At 37.6% G+C, this 16,804-nt stretch overlaps 1 protein-coding gene across 12 annotated transcripts in view; it reads left to right on the top strand.

Annotated features, from left to right (window-relative positions):
- The window catches only part of LOC117411427 (syntaxin-binding protein 5), a 173,748-nt gene that overhangs the window by 44,995 nt on the left and 111,949 nt on the right, over window positions 1-16,804 (top strand). For all 12 annotated transcript variants that reach the window (XM_059025169.1, XM_034018960.3, XM_059025167.1 and 9 more), the window contains exons 3-4: window positions 1,080-1,161; window positions 9,826-9,926. In XM_059025169.1, coding sequence (XP_058881152.1) covers window positions 1,080-1,161; window positions 9,826-9,926 — 183 coding nt within the window. The remainder of the gene's footprint in view (window positions 1-1,079; window positions 1,162-9,825; window positions 9,927-16,804) is intronic.

The raw sequence follows: 16,804 nt of genomic DNA, 5'->3' as shown, positions 1-16,804 counted from the left end.
TTTGAACTCCCAAAGCGAATAAGTCAGTCAAGTCGTACAGTTACTGCAAGGGTGGAGATTGGGAAGGTGGAGGGAGTGCAAAATCAAAATAAAAGAAAGAAGACATCTGACTGTTTTTATCTCTTGACACAAATGTTAGTTTCTTTTCTTTTCTTATTTATTTATTTTGTTTTTAATTTAGTCGTCGCCAATTTTATACCCCGGTTTTCTCCCCAATTTAGTATGCCCAATTATTACCTGTGTCCTCGGCTCACCGTTCGCAACCCCCCCGCCAACTCGGGAAACGGCGGCTGTCATTTTTCGCACTGCAGATCCACAGCAATGCCACCAGACCTATAGTGCCGGAGGACAACACAGATCTGGCGGCTCCACTGCAGAACCACAGGCACCCTATCGGCCACAGGGGTCTCTGATGCGCGGTGAGCCGTGGATTCCCCTGCCGACCTAAACCAACCCTCCCTACCCGGGCAGCGCTCAGCCAATTGTGCACCGCCCCCTAGGAACTCCCGGTCACGGTCGGCTGTGACATAGAAATGTTAGTTTCTAATCTGCGTTCATGTTAATCCAAAGTATAGTGTTTGGTATTTCATTGGACTAATTATGGCTCCAAACATGGGTTATTGTATGATAGTTTCTATAACGTTTCTTGATACTAAAATAGTTAAAAACCACTGAAATTGGTTATTTATATACATAAGTAGATACATAAAGGTTGTTAGCAGAACATGTTTTAAATAATAAAGCGTCAACATCCAATTAATATTTTATAGTTGGGTCATCTTACTGTAAATTTGATTCCCATGTTAAATCAAGAGTAAAGTGATAATTTATAACTGAACTGCATGATTAGAAGGCTAAAACCAAAATTTTACAACCTTGTATCAAATACAGGTCAGGTGTGACTAATGCAGTACAATTGCTTTTTATGTGAATAGCAGGGAAGAAGCCACAGGGCCACCCAAATACATGATATCATCCTCCAAGCTTTGTATCAGTGTTATTGTTGTTGACGCCATTCATCTGCTGCTCTACCTTTTGTAATATTCATGCAAATTATTCCTTGACCAAGCGAATGTCAGCTTTGGTCGCCCAGGAGTCGAATGCTACTGCCAGCATGACAACGGAGCAGCGGTGATCCAGCTCCAGTTCCTGATTAACGAGGTTAGTAATAGCACAGCATATCTCTGGGGGAGGTTCAGCACTGGTCCATGCATTTGGGTTGTTTACCTCTGTTTGCACTCCAAGCTGTCAGACCTCTAATGAAAGCCACAAACTCTGTAGTCTCTGGCTGGGAGTTTGGGATTTGGTGTAACGGTAGTTCGAGAACCCCGATAGTTACAGGTAAGCATTCTTCTTTTTTTTTTAAATTTAGTCGCTGCCAATTATTTTTTATCATTTTCTCCCCAATTTGGAATGGCCAATTTATTTTTAGGCTCAGCTCACTGCTACCACCCCTGCGCTGACTCGGGAGGTCAAAGACGAACACACGCTGTCCTCCGAAGCGTGTGCCGTCAGCCGACCGCTTTTTTTTCACCCAAGAGCTACAGCGTCGGAGGACAACGCAGCTCTCAGGCAGCTTACAGGCAAACCTGCAGGCGCCCGGCCAGACTACAGGGGTCGCTGGTGCGTGGTGAGCCGAGGACACCCTGGCTGACCTAACCCTCCCTCCCCCTCCCCCCCCCCCCCCCGGGCGGTGCGCGGCCAATTGAGCGCCGCCCCCTGGAAGCTCCCGTCCTCGGTCGGCAAAGGAATAGCCTGGATGACGTCCAGACTATAGGGCACATCCTGCACTCCACACAGAGTGCCTTTTACTGGATGCGCCACTCGGGAGCCCCTAGGTAAGCAATTCTTAATATTTGATTTAAAATAACATCTCCACATAACCTTGACGTGTTGACAAACACTGCATTTGTTTTAAGGTAATGAATTACAATTTTACTGTTGTAGTTTTGGATGATAATTTGAAAAGCATTGCTCATGGGTATTTGTATTGAGGACTGGCCATGAAGAGTAAACAAGTTTACTTCAGTACTGGCTGCACAATCATTATTCTTAGATCTGCCAACAAAAAAACGCAACCAGCATCTGTGAGAGCTTTGCAGGATAACCTTAACATATACATTCACCAAGGTATTAATAATAATACTAATACTAATAATAATAATAATAATACTATTAATAATAAAAATAATAATAATAAAAATAATAATAAAAGTAATAATAATTGATAAATAACTGCACAAGGAAGTAAAGAATGAGTTTCTTAAAGAAAATAATGTTTTCTAATGACACTGTTTAGTTAATCATAAATGATTGCCAATTTGTTAACAGCACATCAGTCTTTAATATTGGTGTGACCTTGACATTGACCTCTGATCTAATAGGGATGACATACTGAATAGTTGCTCAGTGATGGAGACCACATGATATGAGGTATTGGCATCTCATCTGCAACACCAAAAGTCTTCTAGGCATTTCTCAAGTTCAGTTATAAGAATAATGTGACAAAACCTCCATTGATGCACTTTCTAATTCTGAATTTCAGGGTTATATAAATATGGGTCTTTTTATATGCACTATAACATTGTGGGTTAGGTGTCGAGAGTGTTTTTCGATGATTCAATATACTGCCAGTCTCGTTACATAATGTCAAATAAATGTTTAAGAATGAAACATAATTATTAAGCCACACATTGTAATACTTATATATTTTGAACTGTACTGTTTATTGTGGTAACACTGAAGGATACGTTTAAACAGTTAATTAAACGGAAAACATTCAAACGTATGGTTTTACAGTGCAAGAAGGTAACGATATAACGAGTACCATGAATTCACTTTCACAGGTTGTCTAAATTTGTTGAACTTAAAATGGAAATGTGTTACAATACATGTTTTGACAGCACACAGGTAAAACAGTTGTTATAAAAAGGACTTGGTGACATAGTGGGTTAATGCACTACACTAGTAGTACTCTACTCCAGTCCTTGAGGTCTATTCCAGTCTCAATTCCTGAGCATCAATTAAATAATTTAGAACCTTGTGGAACAAAGGACTAGAATGGCCCTCAAGAACCAGAGTTTAAATGCACTATGCTGTGCCATTGGGGATTCTTTGTTTTTTCATTTACAAAAACATTAAATGTATAGAGATCAGCATTCCCTAGATGAGTAGCTATTTTAAAGCAAGACCTGCGTTCCCTCTAAGTTTTTTAGGTACTGAGGGCAATATTAATTGTCACAGGTCACATACATCACTTCCTGTCTCAACGACTTGATAAGGGGAACTCGTTACTCAATGCTTGTTAGTTAACAAGATCAAGAAAGATGAATGGAAGCATAATTCGCTGTTATGGAAACTACTAGTGTACAGGGAGATGGCTCTTGCACCAGCCAAATGGAAATGAAAAATAATGGGAAAATCGATTTTGTGTATAATTTCTAAACTTCATTTAAAATTGTGCATTATGTCATGCAGAATTTACATTGATTTGGAACACTTCACACATAAAATGCTGATTTATGATTTATCTGGCATGTGGGTAAAAATCGAATGGCACGGATTAAAAAAATATCTAGAACTGCCAAGCAGTTTTATGGCTTCCAAGGTCAGTACCAGTTGGAAATTTTGGCAAGCTGTAGCATTGCAGCACAAGTGTCAGCAGCAGATCAGTTTTATGGAGCAGTTTCAATTCAAAATACTGCATTAGTTCATTATCTCACGATGCTTTATAGCCGAGGGCACCCTGGTCGACCTAACCCTCCCTCCCCCCTGGGCGGCACTAAGCCAATTGAGCGCCGCTCCCTGTATGCTCCCGTCTTCGGTCGCCAAAGGAATAGCCTGGACTCGAACTCGCGACATCCAGACTCTAGGGCACATCCTGCACTCCACGCAGACCGCCTTTACTGGAGGCGCCACTCGTGAGTCCCGATGCTTTATAACTTTAAACACCATAGTAACCATGACCCTATCTACACACTGTAAGGAGTTATAAGCTAGCTTTACTCTTTGTGCATTTTGCAGTCCTTTTTTGGTTGAAAGAAAAAAATACCGTAAGCCATCTATATATATTTGTTGGAATTTATTTTCTTATTATGACATCTACTTTTGTATGTAATTGTAGCGTTTTCATGTTCTTTTTGGGACAGAAATGAGACTGCAACCATGAGTAGATTAAGGCTGAAGTCTTTTATTTGTGGTACAGTAGTAATTAATGAAATTAATTAAGTCGAAAATGATTACAATTATTTGCTTTTCCCTATACACTTCCGCCCTCTATCTCTCCATCTCTCCACGCACATCCTTCTCATCCTCTTATGTGCCCTCGCTCTCCCCACCCCTTACACAGACCCCCCACTCCCCACGTCTTTCCTGCAACTCCATTCCCCTGCATGCACACACACAAAGCAACCCCTGCACACGCACACACACACACTCACTCACTCACTCACTCACATACACACACACACACAATCCTAATTCTCTCCCCTCCCCGCAGGATCGCTACAGTATTTTAGTATGTACGATTGTAGGCTATATATAAATACATACATTTCAGGTGCCATTGGTGTTTGTAGTTAGTTATTACACATGTATACCATGTATGTAACACTTCATTATATATTTAATAAGCATTTAAAATTACGGTAGAACTCTCTAACCCAAAACACAATTTGTTTTAATTGTTCGGTGAATTCCTCTAATCATGCATTTTCTCTGTTACTCTTCGCTCTCCACCGCGATTAATAAACTCAACATGATTTGCCATGGAACACTTACAGTATTAAGAACATTTTATATGCAAACAAACGTGTGAAGGTGAAAGTGTACATTGTACATAGTGTGGGGGGAGTCTGACAACATTATAAATATATAGGCAAAATCCATGTCCATGATCTCGATCACATTCCTAGTGCATCGCTGTGTGTCCTTGACGCCTGTTCTTAGCAAATCACCTAAGGAAACTTTATTGTAATGTCTAATGCCATTTTCTATACCAAGACTTCAGTTGTATAATTCAAATAAAATCTACAATAGATGTCAGCTGTCATATAATGTATGTATGCAGAATTCAAATAGTCTACGGTTGCATTAATAATTTCTTGTTAGTCACTGGGAGCAAATAACGGTATATCATTTTAGTAATACAACAAACATTCTGTAAGGTTACAAATGGTTAAAATAAGTGAATAAATCTAATTCATAACCACTAGTATAGAAAAGGTCATAACTACAAATATTGAATTATCGAGGTAGTCTATAAGAAGTTAAACCTGGTCCTGTCCGTATCGTCAGCGTCACAGATGCGGTCTGTTAAATGTCTGCTTCAGGGTGAGTTTTATATACTCTCTTTCATTTAATGAAAACCCTCTTTTTTTCCAAGTGCAAATTAACTCCTGATTAAATTGTCAATTAACACGGATTTGCTTTTAAATTCCCATGCAAACAAAAGAAAGTCGCAAGAAGCCCTGCTCGTTAAGATATTAACATTATTTCGTAAATCAACATAATTTTGGAAATCACATTAGGATGATTACTTAATAACACAATAGGCATAACGACTGCTTGAAAATGCCAAAATCAATGCTACATACCGATTTCTTGATTAACATTGGAGTTATCATTTATGAACTTTTGAAAATCCTGCCCTGACTGAGAGAGTGTAAATTATCTGTGAGATACTTCGACCTTGCATCAGCTGTTTAATTTATTATTTTTGTTGCCTTATACAATTTTGAAACAATATTTCAAAACAAGTATCTCAACAAGTCTGGAATTTGCTTTACATTTAAACATATGCAAGACATTTATTCTGGCTCTTCCTTTACAAAAAGCAGCAGCTGCTACTCTGTTGCTATGTCTTTGCTTTCGTATAAAATATATAAAGTATGGAACCTTGACTTTCGCAAAGCATTCACAATTTCTGACTCAACTGGTTCATTTAACGCATCCACAAACTCGGGCGTAGTTTTTTCTTATATGATCAGCACCCATTGATACCTCATGCCTTTCCTTCAGCCTTAATTAATGCTACTATTGTAAAATAAACAAGCTAACAAATAATACAAGATAAACGCATTCCTACATGTGCAGACGTTTGGCTTCAAATACAATAGAAAAAAATACCCTATTATTATTATTATTTCTTAGCAGACGCCCTTATCCAAGGTGACTTACAATTGTTACAAGATATCACATTTTTTTTACATACAATTACCCATTTATACAGTTGGGTTTTTACTGGAGCAATCTAGGTAATGTACCTTGCTCAAGGGTACAGCAGCAGTGTCCCCCACCTGGGATTGAACCCATGAACCTCCGGTCAAGAGTCCAGAGCCCTAACCACTACTCCACACTGCTGCCCCTTTAAAATGTGAACATTTAAAATAATAATATAGAGATAATATAGACAGCAATTCTAACCAAGCTTTGAATCAGACCGTATCTAGAAAAGTATCGCAGAGCGCGCTTTAGGTTGTTTACTTTTTGTGCTTGATGGACTGATGTTTGTGGCAGGAGGGTTGTCAGATGTTTTATGAACACTTTTGGCTAGCAATGGCAGGTCCAGCATCGCTAGTATGTTCACTAGAATCCTGCAAGTTACGTTCATGCAGACTCTGAGCTTATAGGCCGATCTACACTGCTGGTAGCGAGCTCTGCACGAAGGTGACGTGTAATTTTACAGAGGGAAGTGAGCGAATCAGCTGCAAGAGTCAAGAGACACAAATATTCTTATTTTAATGTGTTGCAAGAATGCACTCAAAGTGATATGTTTACCTCGATTTTGGAATCTCGATTTGAGTGCGAAGGCTGTTGACAGTTATTGCGAAAAATTGCCCATTTTAGCCTTGGAGGGTACGCTGTGCAAGACTCCCTTTTTCCTAATCCTTTTCAATGGTGAAAGCATACAAAATATTGGCACATTTACAATAGGTAAAACATAAGTGTTGACATCTTGCAGTATATCCACTTCAGTCTACAATCGTTCACTTCATGTCATCATGCAAATTAAGCTGTTGGAAAAACTGATCATGTGAATGGGCTTGCTTAGTCATTTTCTTAAGGGCAGGTTGCTTGCTGGTCATAATGGCAAAGAATAGCTATAAAAAAGCCAACAAGATGCTTGGATATATTGTGAAAAGTGTTGAATTTAAATCAAGGGAAGTAATGTTAAAACTTTACAATGCATTAGTAAGACCTCACCTAGAATATTGTGTTCAGTTCTGGTCACCTCGTTACAAAAAGGATATTGCTGCTCTAGAAAGAGTGCAAAGAAGAGCAACCAGAATTATCCCTGGTTTAAAAGGCATGTCGTATGCAGACAGGCTCAAAGAATTTAATCTGTTCAGTCTTGAACAAAGAAGATTACGCAGTGATCTGATTCAAAATTCTGAAAGGTATTGACAATGTTGACCTAGGGGACTTTTTCGACCTGAAAAAAAAAAACAAGTACCCAGAGGTCACAAATGGAGATTAGATAAAGGGGCATTCACAACAGAAAATAGGAGGCACTTTTTTACACACAGAATTGTGAGGATCTGGAACCAACTCCACAGTATTGTTGTTGAAGCCGACACCCTGGGATCCTTCAAGAAGCTGCTTGATGAGATTCTGGGATCAATAAGCTACAAACAACCAAACAAGCAAGATAGGCCGAATGGCCTCCTCTCGTTTGTAAACTTTCTTATGTTCTAATTATCACTGCTACTCAATAAAAATGTATACAATTAGAGAATTTGGAAGAAAGTGCCAAAGCTATTGGATTCATTTTACCCCTTTAGGATTTACTGGACAAATATGGAAGTAATGTGATGAGGTAGGAGATCGACATTTAGTTGTCAACTGTACACTTTACAAAAAAAAAAAAAAAAAAAAAACTGGCTTGCAAGGAAAAGTCTGTATCAAAGCCAGTCTTCGTATACTGTTCACAAAGCAGTATGTACATGAAGGAGACCTAGTCTAGTGTAACCAGTAATTCACAATGCCTGCAGTGAGCGTGTGGTCCAAACATTTAATTGTGTAGTTTCCTTTGGACTTGATGGACTGTGTGAAACGTTAAGACTGGGGGAATTTGGAGCTGTTCATCCCACCCAAAGACACACAACATACCATATCAACCTGAGTCTATCTTGTAAGAAAACACATCTGTCAACCTAGTCCTGGAGCAAGACAGTCACTGGATCATAATCTGATGGAGTAGTGTTGAGCAGATTTGAAATGATGTATGGATGTCCGTCAGCCTAGAACTTCAATAAAGTTGGATGAGTTGTGTCAAGCTGATTTAGATGCATCCTCGGTTTGCATCTGAAAGACCACCTGGAAAATCAATGAATTAATCTTTTATGTAGGCAGATGTAATTATCACATTTTTGTTATTAAGGAGACTATTAGGAGACTTTTTTTTTTTTTTGTCCTTTTAGTTTATTAAGCAAATCTATCTGTCTGTCGGATTCTTCCGAGTCAACGCCCCGGTCTGAACGATTTTCAATATCTTTTTAATAAAGTAGCCGGCGCAAATATAGTAATAGGCAGTGGATTGCGCCGATCACCGGCTTATTTTGACCCCCTGCATTCATTGTCACTATTTTAGCTTTGAAAATAATTGGTTATTTTTTTAGCAGTCATTTTTAATGTTTTAGCCTCTCGAAGTGCTTAACACAGAAAACCCACCCCTTCAACACTCTGATTGGTTAAAAGTTGTGTCAAGACACAACACTTTTTTATTCAGCCAGCAACTTGCAACTGATCTAGTCTGCTAGAAGCGAAATCAATCCTTATTGTTAAAGGCACAGTAGCATCTGCAAGACAGGCGGTTCGGGTTTTTGATTCTTGTAGGATAATTTGTAAGTTTTAAAACTCATAAACCTTATTATGGCTGTAGAGCTTATAGGGCTGACAGTCTATCAGCATCTGCTAAGCAAACCCTTATCTTCATCCCTCTGTACTCCACCCACCTCTCAGCCTGCCTGTCAGCAGTAGCAGGCCCTGGGCCCGAGGGGGCTTTGTGCTGCTCCAGCTACTTCTCTGCCAGTTGCAGTGACTCTTGATGACTCCAGCAGAAGGGGTCACATTAATATTCATGGTATGCAGGAGGGGATGATGCTGAGCACAGTATAAAAAAATCATTCTTTTTTTATGATGTCTTGAGAAATTTGAGAGAATATATTTGAATATCTTTCTTCACATGTTTTTTGAGAGGGAAAGAGGTCACGGTATGCTACTCCTGTAGTTTACAAAAAAAAAAAAAAACACTGAACTGATTGGGACCATACTAAGTAAAATCTAATTGTTCAGATTGATTGTTTATATAATGTTCCCCTGACAAGAAACCTCAGTTAAAAATTAAACCTTTACCTTTTACAGTATACACACAGCACTACACTGCACCGCACTGTACATGTCAGACTGAGGGCTAGTCAGTGCATTTTCATTGACAACTGGGCACAAGAACATTGGACACAGAAAGACAGGTTACCAGCGGGAGTTCAGAAAGCAGACGTGTTTGTATAATCTAGGTTTTATTGTACTAGTACGTCAAAAAAAAAAAAAAGCTACTTACAAAAAAATTAACTATCTGCACTTCATTGGTGTGCATGCTATAGATATGATTTTTTTTACAGATATGCCATTTCAAAAACAAGGCTTTTTGTATACTGTAAGCAGACCCTGCTCATCTGGAAAGCTTTTAACCATTATGATATCCTCTGCTCTGGCCATGGTGAATTACACTAAGATTAAACAAAGGGAGGTTTTTGAGCAAGTGTGTATTGTACAGTAGTTGAAGTGTTGATCTGCATGTTGACAAAGTCTTTCCCTGTTTGCTAGGGAGCCCTTGTGAGTGCCTTGGCAGATGACAGCATTCACCTCTGGAACCTGCGGCAAAAGCGACCTGCCATTCTTCATTCCCTCAAATTCAACAGGGAGAGGTAGGACATATCTTATTTACTACAGTAATCAGAAGGTCACTGGTTTCTTTCCTCAGGACAACATGTACTACAACTTACTGTAGGTGCCCTGTAATCTTAAACTGCACTGCGTATATAATTACAGTACAATATATCTGTATTGCTAACTCAATTAGTTTGTGTTTCCTTTATTTCTCATACCTTCCTTCCCTTTTATTCGGCTACTGCCTTTCAGCAACTGCCAAAACACGTTTCTTCACAGTAATAAGTAAACTTTGAGAAATTAATTCTGATTTTGTATATTTTTGTTCAGTTTTAAACAAAAAACTTTTTTTGCTTGCAATATAGATTTGTATCCCCCATCAGAGAGCTTATCCTATTGTGATTATTACAATTGGTTGTTATAGTATAAGAATCTGGGAGTATATTTAGGTGTCAGTCTGTTATATTTGCTAGATGTAGGTCGTGGGCATTTACTTTTTCGTGGATACTGAGAGCTTAAATGTTTATATATACGTGGCAGGAGATTTATGTTACTTGTTTCATAGGTTTTGACTCTGGGGTCAGTACAATTGTCCTTGAACAGCAGTGGAAGTCCCAAGTGTGCTATTAAGATCTAGGAAATCTGTTGCGAAACTAAAGAAGCCTTGAAATTAAATAACTGTAGATTTAACGCTGATTCAAAAGAACAGACAGAGGCCAACTTTAGTTGTAATCTCTAGAGGTTTTGAACATTTCAACCGTATGAATTTATTTCACCTGAAGCAAAAAGCCCCTGAGAGATTAAATAAATTATACTACTCCCTGCTTTTGTTGCTGACAGTGTATATGAACAGAAATGTTAATGATGTATATATTACTCTGGCTTGTCTTGATTTTTCATGGGATTTCTTAAAACCGTATCATTTATCAAACATAAAACACTGTTGTTGCTTTCTGACTGGCCTTGTCTTAGCATTTCTGCTGTTTCTTGCCATTTTGTGTAAATGGATTTTAAATTACAGAAAACATAGAAGCTCAGGTATCGTTTTGGTATGTTTTTTTAATAAAGTTTTTAAAAAGGTTTGTCTGATTTTTAAATGTACTGTCCAAATGTTCTGTCAGGAGTTATAGTTGTAGAGCTGCATTGTTTAAAGTGATCCTTCACTGCATATGTGTTACAGTTAAGCATTTAAAGAAATGACTAAATGTTTAGGTGGTTTCGCTGAGTGTTTTTCTTATTTTTGGCCAAATAACTACAGTTTGATGGCCATATTTCACAAAGTGACTAAACACCTTTTTTAATATTTTTTATAGCATACAATCAAACTGAAGTTGATTCTTTTTATTATTATTATTATTTTTTGCATCAAAGAATAGCATCTCCTCCTTAGGTTGTAACATTTCAGTCCAATCGTTGTAACATTTAGTCTTTACATTGTGGATTCATTTGGCATTTACAACAAGACCCCAAATACCCTAAAGCTTTCTCTCTTTTTATTTTTTTGTACTACATTTAAATAGTTATTGGCAGGGGGGGCGAGACTGGCACATATTACATTGTTTGTCACAATTCTGATCTGCTGATTTATATATAAAAACTAAAATAAAGTTTGAATTACACTGCTCAATACACTTCTGTTCTTGTACTGCCTAACTAATGCTACCTATTGGTTTTATTTAGATGTCTAGAACAGCAGGTTGAAGTAGGCTCATTGATCAAGTTTACATAATTCCATGTCTTTTTAGTTTTACATTTAAAGCTACTTCTGTCAAACCTGTGAACAAATATAATGGAACCCAAGCTATTGTACTAATGGGTGGATTGAATGCCTCAATAAACAGGGAGCGAAGTCAAAGAACATCCCTGTACTTCTTGTTCATGTTTGAATACCCAGTGATCACTTCATAAGGAAGTATCATGCGATCAACTTGATTCCATTTTGCAATACCCTGGGCTTTTGTATGTCTCTTAAATGAAATACCAGTAATAATATTTTATAGCAAAATTAAAGTCCTATGTAGATTATCACAGCTTCAATTAAATTAATTCGAATACAGTATCAGTTTTAATAGTTTATCCTAAATTGTCTGACCTACACCTGTAGCTGAAATGTTTTTTTAAGTTAATTTTAAAATTGACTTAAACATTCTATATACCATTACTGTTGCTATATTTAAAACTGTTAATGTTTGGTGGTGATGTCTTTGTGTGAATCCAAACAAATTATTTAAAAAAAAATACCCTTGGAAAATTTAATTGATTCATATTTCTGTATACATTGCTCAGTGGAGGCAATTGATGGAAGATATGTGGAAGATGGTCAGGTCACCCTAGTTTGGGCCCTTTTTCTCACCCCTGCTGTGCCAATGCTGTAAAGGCAGAAAAAAACCATGAAACATAACACTAAAGAACAACATCTTCTACTGTGATGTCATGCAGGTTAGACAGTATCCCATTTCGACACATAAAAGATGCCTAATATAGGTTTAAAGCAGTAAACTAAAAACTCTTGTAGAAATAGGCATATGCCATTTTTGCATTGTGACCTCATAATTCCACTGGCATACATTAAAAAAGGCTGTCTGCTTCTAGCTTTACACTTTTCAAGGTCATTTGCCTAAATGGGAGTGTTCTGATGTGTTGAATTGCTGTAGGATTCCTGAGCAGATAAAAGTCATTTCTAATGAGCTGTCACACTTTATAAGACAAGGCTTGTGGGCTGCAGATAGGGAAAGATACCTTGTGATGAGCAGGTTTGTAAATTGCTCCTCGAGTGACTACACTGTCTTGGTTGGAATGTTCCCAATGGCATCAAATGCAAATTAGTTTGATATTGTGTTATATTATGCATATAATAATTAGTAAATGTAATAGTCAACAAATTCCTTGTTCATGTAAAGCATTTTGTTATATTTATGTGGCTACTCTTTGTAGCGTCTTTCATAAAGTAACAGATTAGAAAACAAGCAACAATTTTGATAACGACAAATGCTTTTTTTGGGTGAATTTCATGAACATGCCTAATTTTCCTCTTTTTTTTTTTTTTTTTTTACACATTGTAAATAGACCTGCTACATGACTAACAAGTAAAAATTCAGATTTCAAACCTACAGCAACAGTAGGTGATATATTGTGGTAGGGGATACTGACTGTAATAGACTTTGGATAGCAACATTTAAAAAATGATTAGCAAAATCAAAGCCTAATATTGCTTTGTAAATAAACTGTTGTTGTACCAATGTTTGTCTGTGTTCCCATAGAAGACCAGTACAGACAGGTTGCAGTACAATAGTTGTCCACCATTTCCACCATAGTGTGTGCGTGTGTGTGTGTGTGTGTGTGTGTGTGTGTGTGTAGGGGCTCCCGAGTGGCGCATCCGGTAAAGGCGCTCTGCGTGGAGTGCAGGATGCGTCCTATAGACTGGACGTTGCCAGTTCGAGTCCAGGCTATTCCATTGTCAACCGTGGACGGGAGCTCCCAGGGGGCAGTGCACAAGTGGCCGAGCACCGCCTGGGGCGGGGGGGCTTAGGTCGGCCAGGGTGTCCTCGGCCCCCCGCGCACCAGCAACCCCTGTGGTCTGGCCGGGTGTCTGCGGGATTGTCTGTAAACTGCTCAGAGCTGCATTGTCCTCAGACTCTGTAGCTCTGAGGTAGCTGCATGGTGAGCCTGCAGTGTGTAAAGAAGCGAGCTTCGGAGGACAGCGTGTGTTCATCTTTGCCCCTCCCGAGTCAGCGCAGGAGTGGTAGCAGTGAGCTGAGCTTAAAAATAATTGGACGTTCTAAATTGGGAGAAAATAATAAAAATAATTGCCGACGACTACATTTAAAAATAATAATAATGTGTGTGTATATATATATATATATATATATATATATATATATATATATATATATATATATATATATATATATATATATACATATATATATATATACATACACACACACACACGCAATTTTTGAAAAAAACTTTTGAAAAAATCTACTTGCCCCCTCCCCGTCTCACAATACACACATAAAAAGTAGAATATAGCATGTAGGATTAAGGTTTTATTTAACAGTGAACACAATCAATCAATTAGTGATTAACAGGGGCGGATCTAGCCTTGTAGCTTGACTGGTTCAGTAAATTCTTCAAGATACACATTTAAGTAACATACTAAGAGTACAACTAGAATAAGCATGCTTGGAGTTATTCAAATATAAAAATAGCTTCTGCCTGTTTTTTTCCCCACTTTCTCTGTAAGCTGATGTACAGGTGTTTTAGTTTGTTGCATCACTGCTGTTTTGTGGAATTCTGATTTTTCTGTCAAGTTTCTCTGCATTTTTTACTGTTTTTCTACCAAAGTGCACGCAATGTTTACAGGATTCTCCATCAAATTCTGCAAAGACAAAATGTTTTTTCTTTTGTTTAAGATTTATATACTTTTTGGTTTTTTTTAAACAATGTACAACATTTACAGCTATTTTTCCTCATCTAACAAGTTGTCCCATGATGGTTAACTGGAACACTGCTGCAATTGAAATATTGTACAGTTATTCTCATATAATAAGCATTTTATTTATATCATTATAAACGTATTTGTCAATCTTCGTGTTTTAATAGTTAAACAAATCAGTGGATTGTGCATGTCCAATAAATAACTAATATTGTTTCTGTTTCAAATTTAGTAAAAATAAATAAATAAATAAATAAATTTTAAATAGTGTTTAAATCTAAAACAAATATGTAAATATGGTAAATGGCAAACTTAGTTAGAAACACTAAAATCGAAAGAAAAAAAATATTACAATTTTTGCCAGGGAAAGTTTGTGTTGAAATACTAAACTTCACGTTTGTTTTTTTTTTTAAACATCCGAACAAGTACACACTTGACCACAAAGTAGACGCAGAAATAATTGTAGGATTTTTTTCTAACGCGCTAATACTTTAGCGACTATGGTGGTTTACTTTTTTTGTACCTTTATTAGATTGCTGCATTTAAATGCTAGGTTCGTGTAATAAGAAAGCAGCATGACTTATTTGCGAATTTACAAAAACATGTAAATAATACCTTAAGTTTAAAAGATTAGTCTGTGCCTTAACAGAGGCTCTCTTGGCAGCCATTTTGGGGTTTCTTTGCAACCAATAGAAGATCAGCTTTTTCCACAGCTAGCCAATCAGAGTGATAGGGATGGGATGTAAACTCTGTGAGGTAGGTGCTAGATTTCTGCAATTCAGTTTTAAGAAACTTGTGTGGCGCTCTAGAAATATACCCAGTTTTTTTTCTAGCAATAGAACGAACGTAGGAAAAATAAATAAATAAAAACTATTTGTCCAATGGGCAAAGTATATACGGCAGAACTTGTTGTCCCTTACACAGATCTTGCTGTTGTATATTAAGGTCTCTACAGAGTTGAACATAGTTAACAGCAATGACAAATCAACCATGTATACTTGATGACACCCATGAAGATATAATTATACTCGGTGACAAAAGTTATTCTTTCTTGTGTAGTCGAATCATTACTCTTTATAGTTTCTGTAATATTTATTTAATTAAAGCTTCGGCTACATAATCCTCACAATTCTAACTGTAACAACTATGGAGTCTCCTTTTATCTGCAGATTTAATTATTATGTTATTATGTTTAAGTTTCTTAATAGCTTTTCTCTCTGGTTGACATTAAAGTGCACTTTTACAGTAGATGCAAAACAAAAAAAAAGGCACTAAACTGATTAGCCTGCCTTACTATACCAAAGATAACATTAAGTTGTCCAGAGTTAGTGCTAGACTGGGTTTATGAAACCGTATAAATATGTTTTAGGAGTTTTTGATCAAAAGTGACAGAATTTGTCAAATGGCAGCATACTTGCGCATATTCCTTTTATTGGGACATTAATACCAATTTTTGTGTTTTTGTAGTTTTTCCATGTTGTGCTACAACCGACTGCAAAGGTTAAGGCAGTAATATACAGTAGATGGATGTGATGGAGACATGTCCCACAGAATATACATAAAAAATAAATGATGATGATGAATTTTAAATAAAAGAATTATTCAGACACAGTATCTAATTCTGTTTTGTTTTTCTGGCTTGTAGCGGCCAGTGACATTTTACATTTGTTACCTCAAGGTGGTCTTTAATCACAGAGAGTGCAAAAACAGCCAGCTGGAGCCTTCCCACAAGGTTGCCTCTAAGTCAGTACCAAGCCCAGGAATGGCTGTAAATCTTCCCAGAGAGATAAGCTATGAACTCGCTGCACTATTAAAAAGGGGAAATTGATCTTGCAGCGGCTGGGAACCTTCCCAAAGGGCTTTCCTTTATCAAACTATTGTCAAAGTTGAATAAAAAAAGTATTGGTCTGTTTTTTGAGGCCTAATAGTTGAAGATGCATGTGAATGTGTGTACTTGTGCCATGTAAATCGTAAGCAGAATCTAGTCAGAGTGTTTATGAAGGACCAGTTTGTCACAACTTGACTGCAATTCGAAGCTTCAAAATGATATTTCCTCATTCAGGAATGTCAGCCCTTTTTAGATCTGGATCAATGAATCAACAGAACTTGTCTTTTTAGGCTCATGTGTAGTGAAATAATTTGTCATTTAGCAGATGCTTTATCCAAAGCGACTTGCAGAAACTAGAAGGTGAACTATGGATTGTAAGTGCTGCTGCAGAGTCACACAATAGGACCTCGGTTTTACGTCTTAACTGAAGAACAGAGCACAAGGAGGTTAAGTGACTAGCTCAGGGTCACAAGGTGTGTTTACACTAGCGTTCCGGAATCTTTCCGTTAAGATTCTGGGACAGTCAGTACCGGAACAGTGCGTTTACACTCTCTTGGAACAGCAGGGGGTACTTCTCACAGGAGCAGACTCTCAGCATGCGTACTTTTGAGGGGGAAAGGGAAAAAAATAAAAAATGCTGACGCCCTGCT

The sequence above is a fragment of the Acipenser ruthenus genome, chromosome 6, assembly GCF_902713425.1.
Source record: "Acipenser ruthenus chromosome 6, fAciRut3.2 maternal haplotype, whole genome shotgun sequence".
NCBI lineage: Eukaryota > Metazoa > Chordata > Actinopteri > Acipenseriformes > Acipenseridae > Acipenser > Acipenser ruthenus.
The sequence above is the reverse complement of the archived record's forward strand: the minus strand, read 5'-3'. Positions and strand labels throughout refer to the sequence as shown.